The 24,236-nt window shown below is 34.9% G+C and overlaps 3 protein-coding genes across 4 annotated transcripts in view; 1 reads left to right on the forward strand and 2 right to left on the reverse strand.

Moving 5' to 3' along the window:
• Positions 1 to 23,949, forward strand: part of LOC128170467 (complement C1q-like protein 4) — a 290,459-nt gene extending 266,510 nt beyond the window's left edge. The window contains exons 1-3 of one of the 2 annotated variants that reach the window (XM_052836240.1): positions 22,240 to 22,275; positions 22,976 to 23,152; positions 23,478 to 23,946. In XM_052836240.1, coding sequence (XP_052692200.1) covers positions 22,984 to 23,152; positions 23,478 to 23,860 — 552 coding nt within the window. In that variant the 5' untranslated portion in view covers positions 22,240 to 22,275; positions 22,976 to 22,983 and the 3' untranslated portion in view covers positions 23,861 to 23,946. Of the gene's footprint in view, positions 1 to 22,239; positions 22,276 to 22,975; positions 23,153 to 23,477 lie in introns of those variants that run through there. The other variant, XM_052836242.1, reaches the window with a different exon arrangement.
• On the reverse strand, positions 166 to 4,955 carry LOC128170456 (pneumococcal serine-rich repeat protein-like). Its single transcript, XM_052836225.1, has 2 exons — positions 4,007 to 4,955; positions 166 to 2,289 (listed from the first exon to the last, which is right to left on the reverse strand). The coding sequence occupies exons 1-2, from the start codon at positions 4,835 to 4,837 to the stop codon at positions 166 to 168; spliced, it is 2,955 nt and encodes a 984-aa protein (XP_052692185.1). The 5' UTR covers positions 4,838 to 4,955.
• Positions 7,496 to 17,408, reverse strand: LOC128170460 (sulfide:quinone oxidoreductase, mitochondrial-like). The gene is made up of 10 exons (XM_052836232.1): positions 17,071 to 17,408; positions 15,257 to 15,427; positions 14,383 to 14,436; positions 13,716 to 13,913; positions 13,149 to 13,252; positions 12,553 to 12,655; positions 11,909 to 12,095; positions 11,452 to 11,519; positions 10,884 to 11,062; positions 7,496 to 9,926 (listed from the first exon to the last, which is right to left on the reverse strand). Exons 1-10 carry the CDS (start codon positions 17,278 to 17,280, stop codon positions 9,848 to 9,850), a joined length of 1,353 nt encoding a protein of 450 aa, XP_052692192.1. The 5' UTR covers positions 17,281 to 17,408; the 3' UTR covers positions 7,496 to 9,847.
• Positions 23,950 to 24,236: the final 287 nt, after the last annotated feature.

A 24,236-nucleotide genomic window follows, 5' to 3' on the forward strand; every position in this document is an offset into this window, starting at 1 on the left:
GCAATACGTATATACATAATGCATTGACCCAACGACGATGTCCATGTACAGTATAAGATGGCTATGCGAATCCATGAACAAAATATGCAGATTCCATTACATTAAATTATAAATAATCATAATTATATGGGGATGAACTTAGCAAACGTAAGTAATAAACATACCTTAGTTATGACCCTGCCCCTCCCCCTCCCTCCCGCTCCCCCCTCCCTTCTTGGATGCCCGGTTTCCTTTGCTTTGGCTGCATCTGATGGACGGGCTTTTTCTATTGTTGCATGCCATGTTGTCAGCTGTTATGACGAGCGATCCCATTCTGGCCGAGCTGCTTGCTGCTTGGTTGGCTGTGCTGCTTGCTGCTTGGTAGGCTGTGCTGCTTGCTCCTTGGTGGGCTGTGCTGCTTGTCGCTAAGTGAGCCATGCTGCTTGCTCCTTGGTAGGCTGTGCTGCTTGCTCCTTGGTAGGCTGCGCTGCTTGTCGCTAAGTGAGCCATGCTGCTTGCTGCTTGGTTGGCTGTGCTGCTTGTCGCTAAGTGAGCCATGCTGCTTGCTCCTTGGTAGGCTGTGCTGCTTGCTCCTTGGTAGGCTGCGCTGCTTGTCGCTAAGTGAGCCATGCTGCTTGCTGCTTGGTTGGCTGTGCTGCTTGTCGCTAAGTGAGCCATGTTGCTTGCCGCTTGGTAGGCTGTGCTGCTTGCTGCTAAGTGAGCCATGCTGCTTCCCATCTCATTGGCTGTGCTGCTCTCCATGTTGCCGGCTGTAGCAAAGATTATTCTACTTCTGGTTGGGCTGTTTGTAGCCTTTTGTTTGGCATTGCTGCTCGCCACTTGATTGGCTGTGCTGTTTGCTGCTTTAAGGTCTTTGCTGCTTGCCACTAAATTAGACGCTTGGCTGGCTGTAATGCTAGCTGCTAAGTTAGCCATGTTGCGCACTGCCTGTTTGGTTGAGCTGCTTTCCAAGTTGCTGGGTGTAATGAAGATCATTCTTCTTCTGGCCGATGTGTTTCTAGCCTTGCTGTTGGCTTTTTTCTTGCTTGGCTCTTGGTTGGCTGAACCGCTAGCTCCTTGATTGGCTGTGCTGTTTGCCACTTGGTTATCTGTGCTGCAGGCAGGTTTGCTTGGTGTTCTGCTTTTGGCCGTTTTACATCTAGCCTTACTGCTTGCTGCTTGTTTAGCTGTGGTGTTTGCTTTGTTGTTATCCATGCTGCTTGCTGCTTGGTTAGCTGTGCTACTTGCTGTGTTGTTAGCCGTGCTGCCTGCTGCATGGTTAGCTGTGCTACTTGCTGTGTTGACAATTGTGCTGCTTGCTGCAAGGTTAGCTGTGCTGCTTGTTGCTTGATTAGTTGTGCTGCCTGCCCTGTTGCTGGTTGCATGGTTCGCATAGCTGCGTCTGGTTGAGCATATTGCTATGTTGCTTGCAGCATTGACAGCTGTGCTGCTTTCTGTGCTGCTGCCAACAGTGCTGCTTGATCTGCTACTTCCAGCAATGCTACCTGCTGTGTTGCTGGTCGAGCAGTTTGCTGTGCTGCTTCCGGCAGTGCTGCTTCTGGTCAGGCTGCTTGCAGTGTTGCTGGCTGAGCTGCTAGCAGTGCTGACTAATATTCTCACAGTGCCACTTGCTGTGCTGCTTCCGGCCATGCTACTTGTGGCAGGGCTGCTTCCAGCTATGCTGCTATCTGCCATGCTGCATCTAGTAGTGCTGCTTCCAGCCATGTTGCTTCGGGGAATGCTGCCTCTGGTCCTGCTACTTGTGGCAATGCTGCTTCCAGCCATGCTGCTTCTAGCAGTGCTGCTACCAGCCAGTGCAGCCAAGCTGCTTCCAGGACTGCTGCTTCCAGCCATGTTGTTTCTTAGAATGCTGCCTCTGGTCCTGCTGCTTGTGGCAGTGCTGCTTCCAGCCATGCTCCTATCTGCCAAGCTGCAACTAGCAGTGCTGCTTCCTGTCAAATCAGCCATGGTGATTTCGGCACTGCTTCCTCCAGCCATGCTGTCTCTGGCGTTGCTGATTTTTGCAAAGCTGCTAGCTGAGATGAGCTTAGCCGTGCTTCTTCTGGTCATGTTGCGTCCCCTGTTGCTGTCTGGGTTACTGGTGCTATCGCCGCTGTCGCTATCTTCCTCATCATCTTCAGCATCTACCTTGGCTTTATAGAACTGCACAAGGGTTTCTATGGGCCTGCTATCAACGTTGTTTGGTGCGGGGTTGCGGCGGAGGAGATGGCGCTCTGACCAAGTCTTCTTGACGTCGACGCCAGACCTGGATCTTGAACAGTACAGTCGGTACCATCCGGGGCTAGGGCTCTGAAATCAACTTTGATTATTGGACTTCTTTGTATAGGTACGCTGACAAACAACAAAAGTACGGGAAATATTTGCTATGACATCATACAAAACAAAAATTTATCAAAAACTCTAGGCTACAAAATGAAGTATCTGAGATTCTGGAGTGAACTAAAGTCAATAAATACATTAAAATTACCCTGGCGAGAAGATTTGTAGTCGCTTTAATCCCAACACCGTTCAATATATAAACAATATTGACTGATCGCGATGCACTACTTATCCATATGACGTCATGTGATAAATTTTGGCGCATTTGAGACTAGAGAGGGTGGATCAAACAGTTTTTTAACACGGACACTTTTTTTTATAAATAAAAAGATAATTTAAAAACACATTTTTAAAATATAATCTATTAAGGCGTTTTATCCATACGAGTACAATTTACTTTTTTTAAAGAGGATGTATGTGATTTTTATAAAGTTTTTTAATGCATGTTTGAAATCAAGATGCCGATCTGATTATAATAAAATCAGAGCTTTGTTATGCTAGTCGTTGCATTGTAGATCTTTATACTTACCGACATTGAATTTGTCGGAACAGATCAAAGATATATATATATATATATTTAATGAAATTGTCAAGATGACTGTTAAATTCCTTTTAGATAATTTTAATATACCGCTGTCTTAACTCTAAGATATGTAGAATGAGTTGGTAAATTAACGTACAATATTGCGCAAAGTAATAAAATTCAACTCAAGGCATTGCTTTACATGTACATGCATTAGTTACAATGTAATTAATAATATTTATATAACTGCCAGAACTTAAAGAGTCCAAAATTTACTACGTAAATAAACTATACGCAAACATTAAGAAGTTTGAATTTTACCGGCGGGGCGGGGTAGCGGACCCCACCCCCCTTCCCTCAAAGATCTGCGCATGAATAAGACCTGCATATTCGGAAGAATTATCTTGAAATCATGATGCACGTTACTTATAATTAAATCAGGGCATATTTATTATATAAATACTCGGAGTGACCTTTCATGTATATACATGCTGTTTTCTTTTTGCACAAATGATCCATCGTTATAATATGTACATTATCATTATTAAACACGTACACCAGTCTGATCGTTGATATTTATAATCACATACATCTTTATATAGGCTTGAACAGATCTGTGAACGTTACAAATTTATAAATTCAAATATGAATATATTATCATCGTATTACGACCATGTATTACAAGAGTCCGGTAGTGCAGTTCAGGAATTGTTTCATTAATTTATAATATGCTCAAGTCATAATCCCTTAACATGTAACAGCATATATAGCTTTTTACGCGCACGATAAATTACTTGAATTTTGAGTTATATAGAATCAAAAATACAATAAATACTTTTTGCGTAAAATTACTTGAGTCCTGACCATGCATGTAAAGACATTGCCAATATTGAAAAAAAACACCCATATCTATACATGCACTGTATATATATAAAGAGGAAACTATAATACAATTAAGTTATATAACTTACAAGGTAGATTGCTACATTACTCGAAACGCGAATTTACAATACCCTGCAAAAATATCCACCTATATAAACAGCATTCCCTAACAATGTGTACGACATTACGCAAAATAAAAACTGTGTGGTATATAGTAAGCATTTACCCATGCAGGGTTTCAAATTCACGAATTACAAATTAACCATGACATCTCGATCTTACCCTATATGCCATTTCCAAGGAGCGGATCCTCAGTCTCTCTGTCTTGGACAGGGCTGGCTTCTTCTGTGGCCTACGACCCAGAACGCATGGGAAGCTGGACTTGAAATGGCGAGTTGTCCTCTTGCAGGCAGTTTTCTTGCGCTCGAGTCTGCGGGGCTCAAGTTCCTGCTCATTCTCCGACTCAACATCGGCCTCAGACTCGGTCTCCGGTTCCTCGCCGGTTCTACATCCGGTACATTGGCAGAGGGGAATGTGAAAGGTGATCTGGTAGCGAACCGCAGGGGCTGACTCTTCTCTCTCTTCAGTTTCTTGGCTTTCCTGGGTTTCCTGGCTCTCATAGCTGCTCTTGTACAAATCTTCTTCTGGGGCTTCTTCTTTGGCTTTATCTGGGATTTCTTCTTGGGCTTCATCTGGGACTTCTGGGGCTTCCTCTGGGACTTCAGCTGGTTTGTACGTGCCACTGGTCTTCTCCTCTTCTTCAAACTCTGGGCGTGTTTTCTCTGTGAAAGTTTCGGTGATTGCGGTTGCTTGTTCGATCGCTTGCTCTAGGGTGCTGCTGCATGAAGATTTTGATTTTCTTGAGGTTCGATCCGTGCAAAATATATCATAATTTGGCACCACCGGGGTGCTGGCGCCACTGGGTGGACCTCGTGTGGTGGATGCTTCACTGGAGGTCTCGGACTGGGATGGCTGGACTCTGTTTCTTTTTCGACTGAAAATTCTCCTAATTACACCAGGCGATTGCCTTCTTCTTTTGCCCCGGCATGTGCTGTTCGCATTCTGGACCTGTTCTTCGCTGTAGAAGAACTTTGAACAATGCGTACAGCCCATGCTGCGGGTTTACTTTGTGAATTTTACTCTGTTATCAACTTTGCGTCTTTCCTTTACTACGATACTTAATGAATGACGTCACAATAAGCATTGTGACGTCACGATGACGACAGAAAAAGTTCGCTTATGCACATCATTCATTTTCAAGAATTCGATTTTATTTTACTGTTTGCATGTGCCATTTTGAGAATAAAGCGATCAAATAGAGTTCTAATTAAGTATTTCTATAAGTTGACTTAAAAATGACAGTAAATAGATCCAAAAAATGGCGCATGAATACTTCGTTGCTATAATGTAGATTTTTGTAAGATCGAAAAACGGATCGAAGAGACAATTTCAAGTTTCCGAATTACTTATTTATTTATTGATTTATTCAATCTCATACCAGAAAAGTGTTCAAATGTGTTTGATTTGTTTATTAGTCATTTATTTATTAATTAACCTTTTTATTCATATATTTATTTTATTAATTTGTGAATGAATTTATTTAATTAGTTAAATTATATAGGCGGATCCAGGAGAAAGAGATTCAAGACACAGGATTTTCGTGTAAATCAGGGCCGATATTCTTCAATACCGTGCTCACTATTTGACACGCGCGTGCAGTCCTATTTGATCGTCAATAGTTTATAATTAACTATATATGTGTGACAGTCCAATTAAACCCAAAGTACATGCTTCTTCCAAAAGAGCTAGTGGAATAAGTTCCAAATTTTCATTAACAAGAATCGTCAAATTAAAGGGCAATGTCAGTTACTTATACATGTGTAACTGATTAACCATTTACATGGATTTTACATAGTTAAGAAATGGAAAGTGTGCAGTGCAGAAAGAGTTCAACAAAAGTTTTGGAGAGAGAGAGAGAGAGAGAGAGAGAGAGAGAGAGAGAGAGAGAGAGAGGAGAGAGGGGCGACGATAAATAAAATCCCTTGATAATAAAAAAAAATTACTAGCTTGTACTAATGATCTAAATTCTTTCACAACGTCTATAGATGCACTCATGTTTTTAAAACTACATGTATTTCTTTTTCAATCAGTTATTTTAGACACTTACATATGATATTTCTCTCTCTCTCTCTCTCTCTCTCTCTCTCTCTCTCTCTCTCTCTCTCTCCATGATAAATCAATTCCAGATATATGATTCATATATATATACTTATACTTCTTTGTTAATGTATACCAGGATAGGATAACAATTACATATGTGACTTGTATCGCTTTTGTTAACCATATCAAGGAAATATTATACCGGCATGTACTAATTACAATTTTTATGACAAGATTTTCGTAGGAACTCCAGTGAATTATACGATATACCAGATTTCAAAATAAAAAGCCAAGAAACCAATTCATCTCAATTCTATCTATTATGCATGCGCAGCGAACAAAAAATCATTATCAGGGAGAACCATATGCACAAAGCCAGAACATTTTAAGGGGGTGGGGATCGAGGGGTAATTTGTTTGCCGGTGTGTGTTTGGGTGGGCGTGGGGAGGGGGTGGGTGGGTTAGTGCCTAATTATGTTAATTTTACACTCCTCCTCTTGATCTGTACATGATGTTAGATGGAAGGGGGGGGGGGATGTCACGCATTATCAGAACTGTAATGTGTTATTTTAAACCCATCTTTGAAAATTTACGTTGTTCCTCAAAATAAAAGTCAACCTACATGGCATGTTTAATTTTAGACTGATAAGATATTCATCACAGTACAATTGTAAAGATGTTGGTTTGTACATATGCATATACAATTATACAGTGCTTAATTAATTGGGTCATGGCAACTCCAATATCCACTGCTGTCTTCTCCACTACAGAATAAATCTCTATATATCTATTTGCAGTTTTTTTTCTAATCCATCAATCAATTAAATCAATCTTTTAATTATTCTCTTTCCAATTTTGGGTGTATATACTTGTATAAATCTAAAAACAAGACTTCAAAAACGCAGCAATTGATAATTTGGGTTTATTTGCAATATTTTGAAATTATTATATTAATATCCCACAGACACTTGTGTACAAAAATTAATAAAGCTTACACACAAACAATTAAAGCTTTAACTTTTAAACACAAAATTGCCTTTCAAAAACAAAATTTCATTCATAATCAAATAACTCAAATTTCAATACAACTAATTACCATAACTAAGACTGAACCCTATAAACTTACACAAAATCACAAACTAAAAGAACAGATTTAAACATTATAGTTTAAACATCAAACAAAGAGATGCCCTTCAGAAAACAAATTTCTCTCATAATCAAAATACACAAATGTGTGTAAATTTTCAATATACCACAGCTAACACTGAAACACAGAAGACAATTTATAGCTGGAAATACAATGTGTATTATAAAAATAAACTGAAGGAAGCAAAATACAAATATCATATACACTGGCGTCGGAAGCAAATTGAAAGTGGGGGGGCTAGACTAATCCTCAGAGAAAAAGTGGGGGGGGGGGGGGGGGGGGGGCTGAACCCTCTATCATGCTATGTTTCTAATGGTTAGGTCTAACTTTGCAAAAAAAGTGGGGGGGGCTAAGCCCCCCCTAGCCCCCCCCGGTTCCGACGCCTATGATATAGCATACAGTAAAGCACGGTTATTGCGAACATTCTTATAATGAATTGACGCTTACAGCAAAGTAATTTTTATCCCCGTGACTTTATTACATATTGTAAACTTGACTGTTATAACGAATTTCGCTTGTTACGAAGCAAAATTGCCAGTCCCTGGCACTTCATCATAAGCGTGTTTTACTGTACATAAAAAGTTACTCTCTTGGAGAGAAAAATTTTAAATTGTAAACATAATGCAACAATTCTGAGTGAAATCTAGACCTAAGGGAAAAATGAGACAAATATATTTGAAAATGCAGCTACAATATTCTATCACCATCACAGTACATTCTTCACCATAATACTAATTTCTCAATATCAAATTCTTTTTTTCTCTAATAGAATATACACAACCCCTGTGGACAGTTCCTTCAAACAATATGGTTTTAACATTGATCACAGTAGATGAGGGCAATACAATGCACATTGACCCCTGTTCAAACTATATGGCACTATTAATCGTTGAATGAAAAATAGTATACAATATCATTATTAATCATGTAAGAGTTATTGTAAAATAGTATGAATTATCATAAAGTCATATGAATGGCAGATAAAGCATTGATTACATGTACAGTCATGGGCACTGGAATTAATTGTATGCGCATGTATAAAAATGACCATTTACAATAACTTTCAGTGCCCATTGTGTACAATTTAGAGTTTAACACAAAACTGAAACTGTGTAAAAAGGCACTTGAATAACAATGGATATCCTGGAAGGAAAAAATTTAAATATCCCTCAAAAATACATTTTCTTGTTGAGAAAATATTTAAGAAATACCTTACATTTACAAAATCCAAATGAAAAACAAAATCTACATAAACAATTGCATTTTTCTTAAGATATTTTGAGATAAATTTTTTTTTTTAAAAAATCAAAGTTATCTATTTTTAATTAACTATCAATATCCAAATACAATAATTATAATAAATATTTTTTTTAAATGAATGTTTTCAGTCAAAGGCAATGCTATTTCTTAGTTTAAAAAATACTGCACCTATGATAATACATTTGTTTTTAATACATAAAAAACATTCAAAAGTACAGTAATTTTGGGGACCACTTCATTTCTAAGCTCCCTTTTCTGCTGACTTTACACTTCTCTTACATAGTGCCATAAATCATCAAGAGAAATGAGAATGTTAATATTAACAAACTATTGTAAACAAGTTCTTTTTTCTAAACCAATACTGAATTCTACATACAACCTAAGAAGTATCGTTGAAAAAGATGATGAATACTGAGAAAAACAACTAATGCTTTGATTATGTAAATATCAATGATTGTTTTATATCTGACTCCAGTTCGGTATATCAATTCATAATCGTTCTAAAATACACGTTCGTTGGAAAAACAATACTTGGAAAAAACAATCATAATTTTTGTAATACTTGTATAATGTTTTCTACGATTAAAGCCAGAACTCTGTAAATTGAAATACTTGATAATTTTTAAGTGTTTTCCTTTTACAAAAAAAAGAAATTCAATAAAAATACAAGAACTTCTACAAAACTGAATGAATTCAAAACAGTGCATTAACTTGTAAAGCAGCTTGACTTATATATATATATATTCTTGAAAAAAAGTTGTTTTGTCTTTATGCAACACACATTTATATAGTATGTAAACAGACCCTGACAAATATCAATCCTTACTCTTTCATAATTATATAAAAAACACTTAAAGTTATACTTCTTTCGACACTCCTATATCACCCTATTGTATATGCTGAGTAAAGTTTTGTAATATTTATATACAAATTCATTTTAAATTTTCTATAATAAGAGACAATTCACTCATGAGTAACTATACTCTCATGCTACTAAAAATTGTATACAAAAAATTCAATGTATACAAGTAAAGATTTTGAATTATACAAATTCACACAACACATTCAAAACATGTACCGGAAAAGAAATACAAACTTAAAACTTGATAAGAGACAATAATGATGAGTTTTCCCAAAGCCACATATAAAGAAGAGAATAAAAAAATTTGGGAAGTAATGCACCAAAACTGGAATAAAAAATGCACTATATACCGTACATCTAAGCAAATAGTTGTGGTCCTTCAAATAAAACATCAAAAAATTTGAAAAAAAGACAACAAACAACAAAAGGAATTGAATACACAACAGCCATTGTTATCACAATAAAATTCAGCACTATTTATTATCAATTTTTTTTTTTGCACCATAAAGGATTATTTTCTCTGAATTATGACAAATAAATTTTTATTCCACTTAGAACCACAGACAAGTCACCGATTGCCATTTTCTTCATTAGTAAGGAGTGGATCCATATTTCTTATAAAAGCTAATAATGCCTTCTCTGGTGTGGATCCAAGTTTATTTACTTCACCGGATCTTTTCATGTCTTGAATATACTTAGGATTTCTTGGTGCTTCCATCACTCAGTCCAAGCCTCATGGCCTTCCTGAAGAAACTCGGCCCATTCCAGTGTCCTCTGAATGAGAAAAAAAGTAGAACATAAGAAATCATAGTACAGTGTATTATAAATTAAGTCTAACTGCCGATATCGTTTGATGTCACTACCTGTCCTAGATTTTTTAACTTCAATTATAAAATATATATATATTACATGTATATCATTTCTCATTCATGTCATGACATTTTTCAGTTAAAGGCCAAAAAATATATTCAGTGTATATCTGTTCTTTGTCAATGCATTTGAAAGTTTGTAATACCTAAAAACTCTCAAAATAACAGGAGATGTTTGTAAAAGTATACCGTTAACTACAATTTCATTGAATATTTCCTTTCTTACATGGTCGCATAAAAAAGGGGGGGGGGCAACTCCATGTCAATTCGATTTTTTGTATGTAAATAAAAAAAAAAAATTTGCTGCGCAAAAAAGTGAGGGGGGGGGGGGGGGGCAGGCCCCCCTGATGCTACGTGCCTGTAATAACACAAAGTATTAATAAAACCAGCCACAAATTTAATATATATCCTTGAGACTGTGATATTTACTAAATCTAAGAAAATTGATATCCATTTAATGAAACCACGGTTACCATCTGTAGTATAATATTAGTTATCCAGATTCAATCAAGAATGTACGGGGATTTACCCTGGGCTGTATTTCATACACCCTGAGCCCGAAGGCCGAAGGTGGTATGAAATACAACCCAGGGTAAATCCAGGGTAAATTCCCTTGTAACCTTGATTGGACCTGGATAACGAATTTATTTCCTATGTAAACCAAATAAATCTGTTTCCAATGTCCAATAAGGGTGTACTACACTTTCAAGATTTATCATGTACGCATTTTATGCATTGTGACATCACATTATATACCTCGAACTGGCTCAAGTTGGATGTACGGAAATTTACAAACGACTTACTAGCCAATCAAATTTTGTGTTACAAGCTACATAGGAAATAATGTATTATCCACCCTTACGTCAGCATGGCGTTCCAGTACATGAACGGCAGGACATCAGCCTTCAGATGGTACATAGACCAGCGCTCCTTGCCCTGGTCAATTGGGAAAGTCTCCAGGGGATTCCCGTTGTAGTCAAACTCGGCCAGGATACAGCGCCCTTTGGAGGTGATGAGGGGACAGGAAGTGTAGCCATCGTACTGTGAACGGACATTGAAGAAGTGGTAAAATCATTGAATTAAAAAACTTCTAAAATTATTGTCAATTAGAAACAAGTCAGAAGCCTCAATAACATTGAACTCAAACTGCAATTCAAATTAAGTACATGTCAATCTGAACCAACCCCCCCAACAACAAAAAAAAAAATTCTGAATATTTATCCTTAAAGCTATTAAAAATTTAACCCTGAAGCATGCTTTTTCACCAAATGCACACTTTACTGTAGAGATATTGCTTGGAATTCACTCAATTAAACAATGTTTTCTGCACAGTACACCTTTTTGTATAATTATCATTAATTCAACAGGTATAAAATCACATTTAAGGATAGACAATATCAGAAAACTCTGGTTGATACTAATGTACATACCTTCTTGGACATTGGTTTACCATTCATCAGAGCTCCAAGATTCTTCATCACCACTCCACCCTGTGATGCTGCAACAAATCATGTCATTGATCAGTTTGACCTTAACCTTCATGAATGACTTTGGACTTTGACCTTGGGTCATAAATATTGTGGTTCTAACAAGTTGCAATCTAGTGAAAATGATTCTTTGCTTATTTGTATAAGTCATTTTTTGTGAGTTCCAAAGATTTATTATAGCACAGAAGTCAATAACAGTATTTTTTTCCCCCACAAGTTTTACTTTTTATGATATCACTATGATGGAGAAAAATTTATCCTCCTGAATATATAACTAATACACAGTTAAAACGTAGGACTTGAATCTATATACATCTGAATATTCACAATACATGATCATTTTCACAAAAATCAAAACTTAAATTTTTTATATGACAGCTAGTATAAACACTATACATACCCACAGCTGCAGCTGTTTTTGATGTAGGAGCACTGTTACAGTCTCCAATACTGAAGATGTTGGGGTACCGGGTGCTCTGGAGTGTGTCGTTATTGACCTCCAGGTATCCGGCCTCGTTGACCAGTTTCTTACACTGGCGGAGCTCATCAGGGGCACTCATTGGAGGGGTCAGGTGAAGCAGGCTGTACTGTAAACAGTAAATTGTACAATATATGTAATCAATAAATGGAGCAAATTGTTCTGTTAACTATAAAATAGGTAATGCAAACTGTAAAATATGAATCAGCAAGAGCATTTTGTACTGTTAATCAAAGGAAGCATGCTGTACTGTATATATACAATAAGGTACAGTGTGCTGATCTGTAAAAAACAAAAGGCCCAGGGGTCTAAGAAAGCTTTTCTAATGCCCGTAAATCGTAGAACTGGCAAAAATTTTCTTTTTTTCCTAAATTTGACAATGCTCTTGGGACCTTCAATGACTGATAATCCTAGGCCACTAAGTATCAGAATTATAAGATTTCACAATAAAAATGTAAAACGGCAAAAAAGTAGTTCACTTTGGCCTTGCATCATACAACTTTGACAAAAATTTTCTTTATACCAAAAACTATCAAAATTGGATAAAATCTATTCTACAGTCTTACAGTGAAGGTCTCTTTCTCTCCTGTATCAAGGTTCTCAAACACAGCCTCCTTTTTGTTCGACTTGACCTCAATAAGGTTTCTTCTATAGTTGACTTTAATATGCCTGAATTCAACATGAAAAAGAAACTGCAATTCTATACTTAAAAGACATGAAGATCAAAACTTTAATTGATTTTCTTAATTGTTTTTTTTTTTATACATTACAAGCATATGCAGACTCTGAATGAAACATTTTGTTTGTTCATTTTTTTTTCATGAGGGAAATGAATGCTTTATTCGTTTAAAACTCAAATCACAAATCATTACAAAAAAAAATGCTTTTCATTTACAATTTACATCTTCTTTTTCCACATTTACTGTGGTTTCAATATCCATTGAATACAAATTTTCATAGAAAGATGTTATTGCAAAGTTAATCATGCTAATCCATGAAATTAAATGTTCATCAAAGGGCAAATTTTAAGAACTCAAGATACTGGTAGATTTATTTTCGGCAATTTACATTATGATCGTTATATTGTGGTAGTCATTAAATCCATGAGTATTGACAAAACCACAGATACAAACCCACAAAATACTGATACACAGACACACACCTTTTCTCTACGACTTTCATCAGCCTCTCAGCGTATTTCTTGACTCCAAAAATCACACCTAGGGCAGTGTTATACAATACCGTCACTTTGTCCCTAACCCCGTTCTGTAAAAAAAATATAAAAACACTGCAACAACTCAAAAACTGAAGATCAACTGCATTTTACTGTACATACAAACTACTCTTCCTATATGTTACCTGGTGTTATTGTGTTTGATGGACAATTTTTGACACATAAAACATTTTTGGGGAATGATGTAACTTTGGCATAATGAGAGAGAGAGAGAGAGAGAGAGAGAGAGAGAGAGAGTTGAAATTGCATAAATAAAATTGATGATGCACAACAAGTGATCCTTTATCAAAGGTTATAAAAAGTAATTTTACTTGTTAAAATCATAATGAAACAGAGACACATTTTGCCCTGCTTGGGTTTGAACCCAGGTCCTCTGACATGCCAGTCCAGCACTCTCCTGATTGAGCAAAAGGGTTAACCCACAAAAAAAAAATTAAGTTCTGTTAATGATTTAAAAACTTAACCCTGTCTTGACCTTGATCTCTGAACTCTGACCTTTCTGAACTGTTCCTCGGCCAGGTACATGATTTTCTGGGGGGCACCTGCACACTTGATGGGGGTGTTGGGGAAGGTGAAGATGGCGTTACCGTCCTTTGTGTTTCTGATGGCGGGGAATGTCTTCTCCACAGTCCACGGGGCGTAGTTGGAGACGACCTGGGGGTCATTCTTCAGAGCTTCCAATGCGCCTGGGATCTACACAACAAAAGAATTCTAAATATTATGACCAATAACCATATGCATGCAACAGGAAAGTGTAAAAAATATGCTCCAATTTTATCTTGGTTGTATTGCCTTATTTGGCTGCATGAATAAAAATACCGGTAGTTTGTAGAATATAAAAATTGTTGCCTATGTCACAATTAAACTAACTAAATGCAAATACATGTATAATCTAATGATTATCCTCTGGCAAAAATTTGAATTTGCAAAATAGTAGCACCAATTGGTTTGCATATCAGCAACATTACAATTTGTGGTGTTCACTTTTGCATCCACAAAATTGCATCGCCATATTTAATAAGCTAAGAACTTACCATCCACGAAAATTGGCCCATACAAATTTAAATGATTCCACAGTATACATATATAAATTTATGCTTCAAACATTATATATATTTTTCATAAGAAATAACAGTTACTCTACAGAGACTAATGAACTCACCTGGTCAAAGTTGAGCTGCATCCCCATGCTCACTACCATAAAGTCATACTTAATCTGAAAAACACAAAAATCACAAGCAAATTAAATCTACTAACTAAAGATTTTTGCTGTACAAACATACATATATGTGGAGAGAAAATATAATTGATTTGTGATGAGACCTTATTATTTTCCTCTAAAAATCATATAAAAATGTCATTTTTAGTTTCATTTTAACGATAAATGTAGTCAAAAGAATTTGAAGAAATATAAGAGATTTTATTTAATAATCGAAAACAAAATATCCCTGCAATTACATTTACTTAGCCTTTGAAGTATTAATGACCATGAAGCTTTAAAATAGCTCGCCTATAAATCTCAGTAGAATACCACACAAAATTAAATTGCATGATGTTTTCCTAAAACCAATTAATAAATCACAATACACTTTAACAATAACATACAACCATAGTGACTAAAATATATTGTATGTCAGAGGATAAACATGTACATGTATATGTAACTTTAAAAAAAAAGAAAATTAAAGTAAAAAAAATTCAATTCAATGTTTAAACTTCCTCTTATGGGGTCTTCCTTCCCCCGGCAAATGAGTAATGTTGACAGTCACTATAAATCAAGCATCACTCTGATGTTAACTCCTGTTTCATAATTTAAATGTAACTGTTCATCAGTTTAACAACTAGAATTTTTCAGAGAATTTTTTTTATTACAGTTGGCTTGCTAACTGTGTTAGCAAAACACTAAAACAGTGTTTATCTCCTTTCATAATTTAGCATGACATACATATCATTAAAAAAATAAGCAATGAGGAAAATCAAGTTGATGACATTACCATGGAAACGACCTTCAAAAAAATAATTCCTCTGAGAATTACCTTCTGTCCATCACTGGTAACCACTGTGTTGTTGTCTGGGTCAAAGTTCGTGACCTTTGCTTTTATCCAATCACACTCCTTCGGGAGGACATCTTTCATGGATCGGACGGTCTCCTTGAACGTCTTGATTCCTCCCCCTACCAGTGTCCATAGTGGCTGATAGTAGTGAGTCTGCAAGAAGAATCATACTCACATGTATATACATAATGTATACACGTGGAAATGGCAATACTCGTAGTAAATGGGATGGGAGAAATGATGACTGATCAGACCAGGATTTTATCCCAGGCTCTCTGAATCTCTAGTAAGGTGCTTTAAATAACCAACTGAGCTTTCGAGCTGCCAGTAATCAATTGAACTGGTTTGAGTTGACTGTCACCATCCCCCACCCCCTTTTTAATGATCTTCCCCTGGTGATAAAGATCGATCAACATTCAAGTATCTTTTCTTTGGCAGCTAGTAGTTAACCTGTCAGTTCAAGGAGTTGGCACAATACTAACTGTAATATGGGATCATTATAAGTGAAACAATGATGGACTAGACTGGGATTCAAACCTAGGTCCCCTACATCTCTATATAGCTATCTGGCAACCCTTAACGAACCGGCCTGATCAATACACATGCATATATATATATACCGGTATAGGCTGATGCTCATAATTAACTTAAAGATAGTCTCTCAATGGGGCTGACAAAAGCTACATGTACACAAAAAACACTTACACACCAAAAAGAATAAACAAGGAAATATGCCAATGATTGAATCAGCAGTGTCTGAATGCCACTTATCATGCTTCACTGCCCCTTGTATGGAACTATAGACTTCCCATTCATTCCAACCTGTATAACTAAATTCTTTAATTATATTTTCTTCTATTCATACTTCCAAAGGACTGACTCAATATAGATTAAATATTCTTTTCAATCCATAATTATAAAAGGGTCAGTAGCCTTTAAGCAAGAGGTTTGATAATCTTGATGAACACAAGCAACATCATTTCAATGCAATACACAGAACTTTTCATTTACATGTTTTTTTTGTAACATGTAGCCACATTGTATCCGATGAACTGAATTTAAAAAAAAAATATCAACAGTGTAGAGGTGATTTAAAAAACAATCTTGAAAAAAAGATAAAATCAGGAATGAAGAATAAGACGCAACTTAATTAAATTGCATGCTCAAGATGTCAGTATGGAAATTCTCAAATAAAATTATCTGCAAGGTACGTACTATCATTCACATGAAAGTGATGGATGTTTCCTAGTAAACTGCTTCATATAACAGCAAATGAAGGAAATTTACCAAACAGCAATGCAATGCTTGCTGCATAAAAAAATACATAAAGAGCAGGCAAAACAGAGAGATTGCATAAAACCCACGAGATCCAAAATAATTTTGCTTCCAGTGCCCTTTTTCCCCATTTCTCAGTCTACATATATATGTACCAATGATACATAAAAATTATTCAATAATTTGAAAATGATGTTCAGATTAGAATGTATGTGCCAGTTATTAAACTTTTGATTATCTCATGGATCATGATATGTCAAGTGGCGGATTTTTAAAAATAAAATGGACAGAGCTACATAAGTTGTTAACACACTATTTAATTTCACAGCATAAACATGATAAAACGTGCACGCTCTCCCTTAAACATCCCATAATTTTCTTAATTAAGTAAAGAAAACAACCCACCAAGGCTACTCTGTGCATTGCATTGGATCATGGTGCGTTGTATAAATAATTCTGACCTACTTTCACTTTCAAATTGATTCTCGTGTGTATAATCGCGGCGAAGGCGTGTACGTTACCTCTGATGGCTCGATCACTGCTACTTTCCCTTTCCCGAGCTGGTGACAGAACCTAGCGGCCGTGCTACAGCCGCCCGTCCCACCTCCAACCACCACGAGTTTGTAAGATCTTTGATCCGCCGCCCGATGATGGGTCGTGGAAAACATTCGACATGTATTGATAATACACGCCCCTCTGTTGTGCTGCACGAAAACTCTCACTCCCTGCATGTTTCTTCTATCGATATTCCCACGCTGTGACAGTTGTCAACCCTTAACTTGATTAAGAAACCGGAAAATGAGACCTATAAACTCTATAACGCATTTAATCCCTTCGTATACAGCTGTGTCCTTCACCTTTGGATGAAACGTGAAGACTTTGTCATGCTGATTTTGATTGGTCCACGTATATCTGCGTCACATATTTTTGTTGGTGTGAAACACGTTTCAAGTTCATTGTTTGTTCGCGTGTGTAATTGAGTGTGGTGGCGCACGTTTCAAGGAGGGAATAATGTAAATGTGTAGTTCCCTTAGTCCCTGATTGTCATGATGCAATAAGCAGATTGTTTGCATTTCATTTCAAAACTCCGGTGTGTGTGTGTGTGTGTGTCTCTCTCTCTCTCTCTCTCTCTCTCTCTCTCTCTCTCTCTCTCTCTCTCTCTCTCTCTCTCTCTCTCTCTTCCACCAGATGTAACTTTTTTAATATGAAAAACACTATTATAATGAAACCAGAACTAATTATTTGATAAAACGACTTTAGCGGGCCACTTAAAAAAAAATTATCCTTCCACTTTCAAAAATGACGTTTTTAACCACCACTTGTCTAGAAGACATTTTTAACCCGCCACTTTTAAAAAGACATTTTTTTTATTATTATTATTTTTGAGGTCACTTTCCATATATATACACGTTCTTCCGATTAACATTAAATGTAAATTTTGTATCAAGACGTAGAACTTTGCATATTCGGAACGATAAAGAATTAGGGCTTCTAATCTACAATGTACATGTTGTGCCAAAAATTGCCGGGAAATTATTTTTTTTTTTTTAGAAAGGATAGATATGATTCAACGTGGATTTTTTATATAAAGTTCATATCATATTGGGTAGTTTCAATTAATCTAACAATAATTGAATATACTAATTATCTATGTTCAAAATGCCTAATGACGTTTACACTCACTGTTCTAAACATGGTTTAAAATACCACAAACAGAAGGAATTGAAAACAACCGCATTAATCCACATTTGATATAAAGCTTTTGTAAAAAGCGTTTGTATACAATCGAAAGCTTATAAAACTGTCGATCTATCAAGATATCGAAACAATGAACAACGTTTTCATCACGCATAACTCGTTCATGAATAGAGGTACATTAATTAAATCATATATTATCTTATTGATGTTTGCTATATTTTTTAAGTTATGTATAAATAGATAATTGCTGATAATGACTTTTGGGTGTTTCATTTGTTCATATACTTCTAACTCTCGGAAAAAATCCTCGAAACGCGGGATGTAATGTTAAATGACAAAAATTTCCATTAACCCCCTCCCCCCCCCCCCCCCTTTAGGGAGAAAGTTGCTGACCTCTGTGATTTTAGATTTGGTTTGAGACACTTCATTTGATTCCTTGATTTCCCTAAAATCCAACAAAGCTTGGTTTACTATAGCTGCAGAACTGTAGCTCTCCGGGAAAAAAAATATTGACAGACCGGAGAGCTACAGTTCTGCAGCTAGGGTTACTACATTGTTAATCCTGTTTACGAAAGTAAAATTCCTGTTATATTATATATATGCTTAAAAGAAATGCTTTTAACACTGTACACCTACGTTGGTGAGAATTATAAATGTTATAATGAAAAGGGAGCATACATACCGTGTTAAAATATATCAAATATTCTATACAGCTGTCTAAACTCCAGGCAGCCTATTAAAATTTCATATACTGTACATATGTACATGGAGCCTCTTGTACATATATTTCTTTGCGCGGACCCTCAAATTTTTTCCGGGGGGGGGTCCGACAGATAACTGTGTGGTTTCCGAGGCCAATTTTAATTTTGTAATTTTACCATTGAAATTAAAAAACAATAAAGCGCCTGGCGGTGACCATGTTATCAACGAATATATTAAGACAACAATGGAAACCTTCTTACCCTTATATGTAAACTTTTTCAATTTGGTTTTTAATAGTGGCCTAGTCCCAGACGATTGGCTATTAGGAATAATTAAGCCAATTTACAAAGGCAAGGGCGACAGGAGTCAGCCTGAAAATTATAGACCTATTCATTCATTTTCATTCATTTATTTCAATCTCAACACCATTGCACAATGGTACACAGAGATTATAATAATACAATATGTGGTATTTCTTAATAATTAACAATGCATGCGTAAGCGAGAGAGAGAGAGAGAAAAAAAAAACCATATACAACTCTGACTCGTTAATACAAATGTGAAGTATGGGGGTTCTAACCTGGGGAGCATTTTTTATTTATTTTTCTAATAAAAGCACATAATTTCCTCAAAGAACAGTGTTTTGTACTTGCCATTATAAATCTAAAACTAATAGCATTTTTTATTTTTATATTTATATTTGATAAGCATTGCTTGCGTTCTTGCTGCAACGAGTTACAACTAAGTATGTAGTGAAATTCATCTCCTATTTCACACTTATTACAATGAGCACAGAATTACATTACATTACTCAGTTGTTTAGGAAAACTTTTTACTAGTATAATATGTGACCGTTTAAACACCTTTGCTGACGAAACACACTTAATCAATGAAGCGCAAACAGGTTTTAGAAAGGGTTATTGTACATCAGATAATATATTTGTTATTGATTTTCTTTGTAAATATGCACTAAACAATAAGAGGAAACTATTCTGTGCCTTCATTGATTTTAAACAAGCTTTTGATACAGTTTGGCGAGATGGACTATGGACGAAAGTTCTTAAAAGTGGGATAGATGGAAAATGTTTGAGATTTATCATTAACATGTACAAGGGTATTAAATCAAAGGTAAAAATTGGTCAACATTTATCAGATTTTTTTATGTGTAACATTGGTGTAAGACAAGGAGAAAATTTGTCACCATTTTTATTTTCTCTTTTTATTAACGATTTGGAAGATTACTTATTAAGAAACCAGATAGAGGGTTTTACTTGTCCTTCTCTTCAAATACAGGATGATTTATTTGCTATGTTGAAACTCTGTCTACTTTTTTATGCCGATGACACTGTCTTAATATCTGAATCTGCGCCTGATTTACAAAAGGCTTTAGATGTGTTTGCAAATTATTGTGATATATGGAAACTTAATGTCAATATAGCCAAAACAAAAATCCTCATTTTTTCAAAAGGTGCAATGTCAAAGCGTAAATTTTTGTATAAAGGAGTAACAATTGAAAACGTTAAATCATTTTGCTATTTGGGTATTGTTTTATCAAGAAGTGGAAAATTTAATAATGCTAAAAAACATTTAGTAGAACAAGCGTCAAAGGCATTGTATGGTGTTTTACGTAAAATACGTTATTTTAGCCTACCAATTAATTGTCAGTTAGACCTATTTGACAAGGTCATTAACCCAATTTTACTTTACTCGTGCGAAGTGTGGGGTTACGAAAATTTAGATATTATTGAAAAGGTACATTTAAAATTTTTGAAATTTATTCTTAATCTTAAATCTAGTACTCCAAATTGTATGGTGTATGGAGAAACTGGAAGGTATCCATTGTCACTCTTTGTTAAAATTAAAATGATAATGTACTGGGCAAAAGTTTTGACAGCCCACGATTGTAAACTCACTAATGTAATCTATTGTTATTTTTATAGATGTTACAAAAATGGATCTTTTATACATCCATGGATGAAATGTATACATGATATACTCAACTCGTGCGGGTTGTCATATATATGGGAAAATCAAACAATATGTAGTTATTACTGGCTTAAGTCAATAGTTAAAGAAATATTACAAAATCAATTTGTACAAGATTGGAGAAGTATTGTAGATAACTCACCAAAATGTATTAATTATAGAATTTTTAAAACAAATCTCAATTTAGAAAAGTACTTGTTGATTTTACCTACAGATCTACGGATCACGTTTACAAAATTACGAACATGTAATCATCGATTCCCCATTGAAACAGGTAGATGGCATAATATTGAAAAACATTTAAGAAAATGTACAATGTGTGATTCTAATAGTATTGGGGATGAATTTCATTATATTTTAGAATGTACATATTTTGTAAACGACAGAAAAATGTTTTTACCCAAGAGATATTATGAAAACCCAAATATTATAAAATTCAACGAGCTCATGAATACTTTTAATGTAGAAAAACTAAAAAACTTGTCAATATTTATTAAGAAAATTTTCAAAGTCTGTTCTTCCAGAAACCAACTTTAACAACCTATTGTATTGTGATTTTAACTTTTTTTTTGTCATTATTACTTCTACTGTACATGTGATCCTTGACTGTATTCGTGTACATTTGTATATACTGATTTTGAACCTCAAATACCAGTGAACTGGTCTTGAGCGAATAAAGAATTGAAATTGAAATTGAAATTTAATAAGTTTGATTTTTTAAAGAGTATGTCTGGACCCCAACCCCCCTCAAGATCCGTGCATGATTACTGTTTTAACTTTTGTTTTCAAGACGAATTGATGGAGAAATTCATTTCAAAAACCTTTTGAAAAAAAAAATTCCATATAGAATGGTTAAGATAATCTTTGATACATTATGCATTGACTACTTTTTGAATAAACAATACAATATATAAAAAATAGTTTGGGTCACAAAAAACTCATTTAAAAGTAATACCATATGTATGCTGCTCACCAATTCAAAATATTATGATCTTTAATTTGCAATTGTTTTTATATATCATTATATTTGTGAAAACAAACCCATCATAGTATGTTATATTTTTCATTTAAGAATTACATTTGAATTGTTTGCTAGCGTGTCATAAATAGGTAATTCTGAATCGATAGGATGAGAGTAAATGAAATACCCAACTTATTTGTTTATTGGTTTTGTATTACAATTTTTCTATCAATTTTAATATTAAATTACAGTTTAATGAGCAAGCTGTTACATTGTACAAAGCTTACACTTATATTCTAGTATATATAAACATGAACTGTCTTTGAAATCCTACAAACATTTTGCCAGTTTGAACACAATCGACTTGTACATTGTGCATGTAAGTATTGAGGGATATTTTTGAAATATGTTCTCCCCTTCTTTTCCTCATTTTACCTCACCTAAACTAGATGGTCCCTATCTTTAATTTTACAAGAAAGGTTTAGTTTCATATTCGTAGCAGTAACATCTTTGTTTGTTTGCAAATTCACCGGACCATTGCTCTTTTAGATATTTTTGTTTTATATGCTCTTTTCTTTACTTTTTGCACTGAAAGAACTATATTCGTACCTATGTTCAGTACTTACAACCAATGAGTATAGTCGCTCATAGTCAAATTGATCTCAATGTGTTTGAGTGGAGATATGTCAAAAATCGTTAATAGTTATAGATTTTTCTATTGTTTGTGATTTGCTATGGATTTCAAAAAGAAAGTATTGTTTTTAATAAAAATGGTTTTGAATTATTAATCTAATATATATCACAAGCTTGTTATCCTCTCTATTCAAAACTGCCAAACATTGATCTTGGAAAAAGTTCTTTTTTTAAAATGATCTGTTCAATTGCATAATTCATTTTTTTAAAAATATAATTTGACTAGAATATCATTACTATCAATCTTCAGTTTTAAGATTGAAGTAAAAAAAAAAAGGAAGAGATATGTCTGTTCTCCATCACCGACGCATCTGGTTTTTTTAAAAAAATGAATTGTGTGAAGGTTTTGCCTATTCGGTTATTAATACATGTACATCTCTGATCAGATTTCAGTATGTTGTTGGCTCTAGCTTTCCTTTGGCTCTCAGTATTTTGGGCACAGTGTGAAAAAGTGTCACAGAAGCCAGGCTTGAAACTTTTCCGAGAGGATTATAAAAGCGTTCAAGAAACTTGCATTGCCGTCGGATTTGTGAAAAACAGCTGTGGAAATGATACAAAGATAGGTATTTACATTAATCACTATTTCACTACTTTGTATGAAAAAAATATCTTTATCTGTCTTTTCTGATATATGACGCTTTTATTATTATATAGATAACTAAACGGAAACAATAAGTAAAATTCTGAAACATTTTAATAGAATCAAATCAAATATTTCTGCCTCCTATTTACCATTTACAGTTCTCTGCAGTTTTTCTGGATTATATAACATGAAACAATATTGATTAAAAAACCCATAGTGAAATACATATTTAAGTAGTAGCTTTAAATATCATTTTGAAAGGGTTTTTTTTAAAATAAATGTACACCCCCTTTTTTAAAAATTAGGTATTGCCTTTGATGCTCGATTGGGAAAAAGTATAAGGAACCTTGCGACCAAAGGCCGAGTTGTTTTTGATACAGTAAATCTGAACCAAGGATTGGGATATGACGCATCTACTGGAGTCTTCACGGTCCCTAGTGGCGGAATCTATGTGTTCGAATGGACAGTTCTTGCATGGCATGGCTTAGAAGGCCACACCGCACTTACTGTGAATGACCAGTTTAAATCATGGAATCACTGCCACTCTGGAAAGTCCAATAATTTTCGATCCTGTAGCAAAATGGGAGTAATGAAGCTACATAAAGGAGATAAAGTCTGGATTGCAGTTTTTAATGGGTCAGCTAACATTTATAACACATACACATCTTTTTCTGGCTTTAAACTGTAAATTTATATGAACGCGCCCTTAAAAGTGATGGAGGGCTTTTATTAGACTACAAATCTAACTTTCCTGGGTTTTTTTTTGTGAAGAAAGAAATAAATGATAACGGGTTGTTTTTGTGTGTGTGTGTTTTTTTTTGTTTTTGTTTTGTTTATATATATATATATATATATATATATATATATATATATATATATATATATATATATATATATTATATATATAAATATATATATATATATATATATATATATATATATATATATATATATATATATATATAATTCAATAAATTACAAAATAAGCGAGGCAACATCTCCGCAGAGACCCTCAGGTATATCGTCACCTGGGGTTCCAGGGGCCCCCTGGATCCGATAAGTAA

This window comes from Crassostrea angulata, chromosome 2 (assembly GCF_025612915.1).
Source record: "Crassostrea angulata isolate pt1a10 chromosome 2, ASM2561291v2, whole genome shotgun sequence".
NCBI lineage: Eukaryota > Metazoa > Mollusca > Bivalvia > Ostreida > Ostreidae > Magallana > Magallana angulata.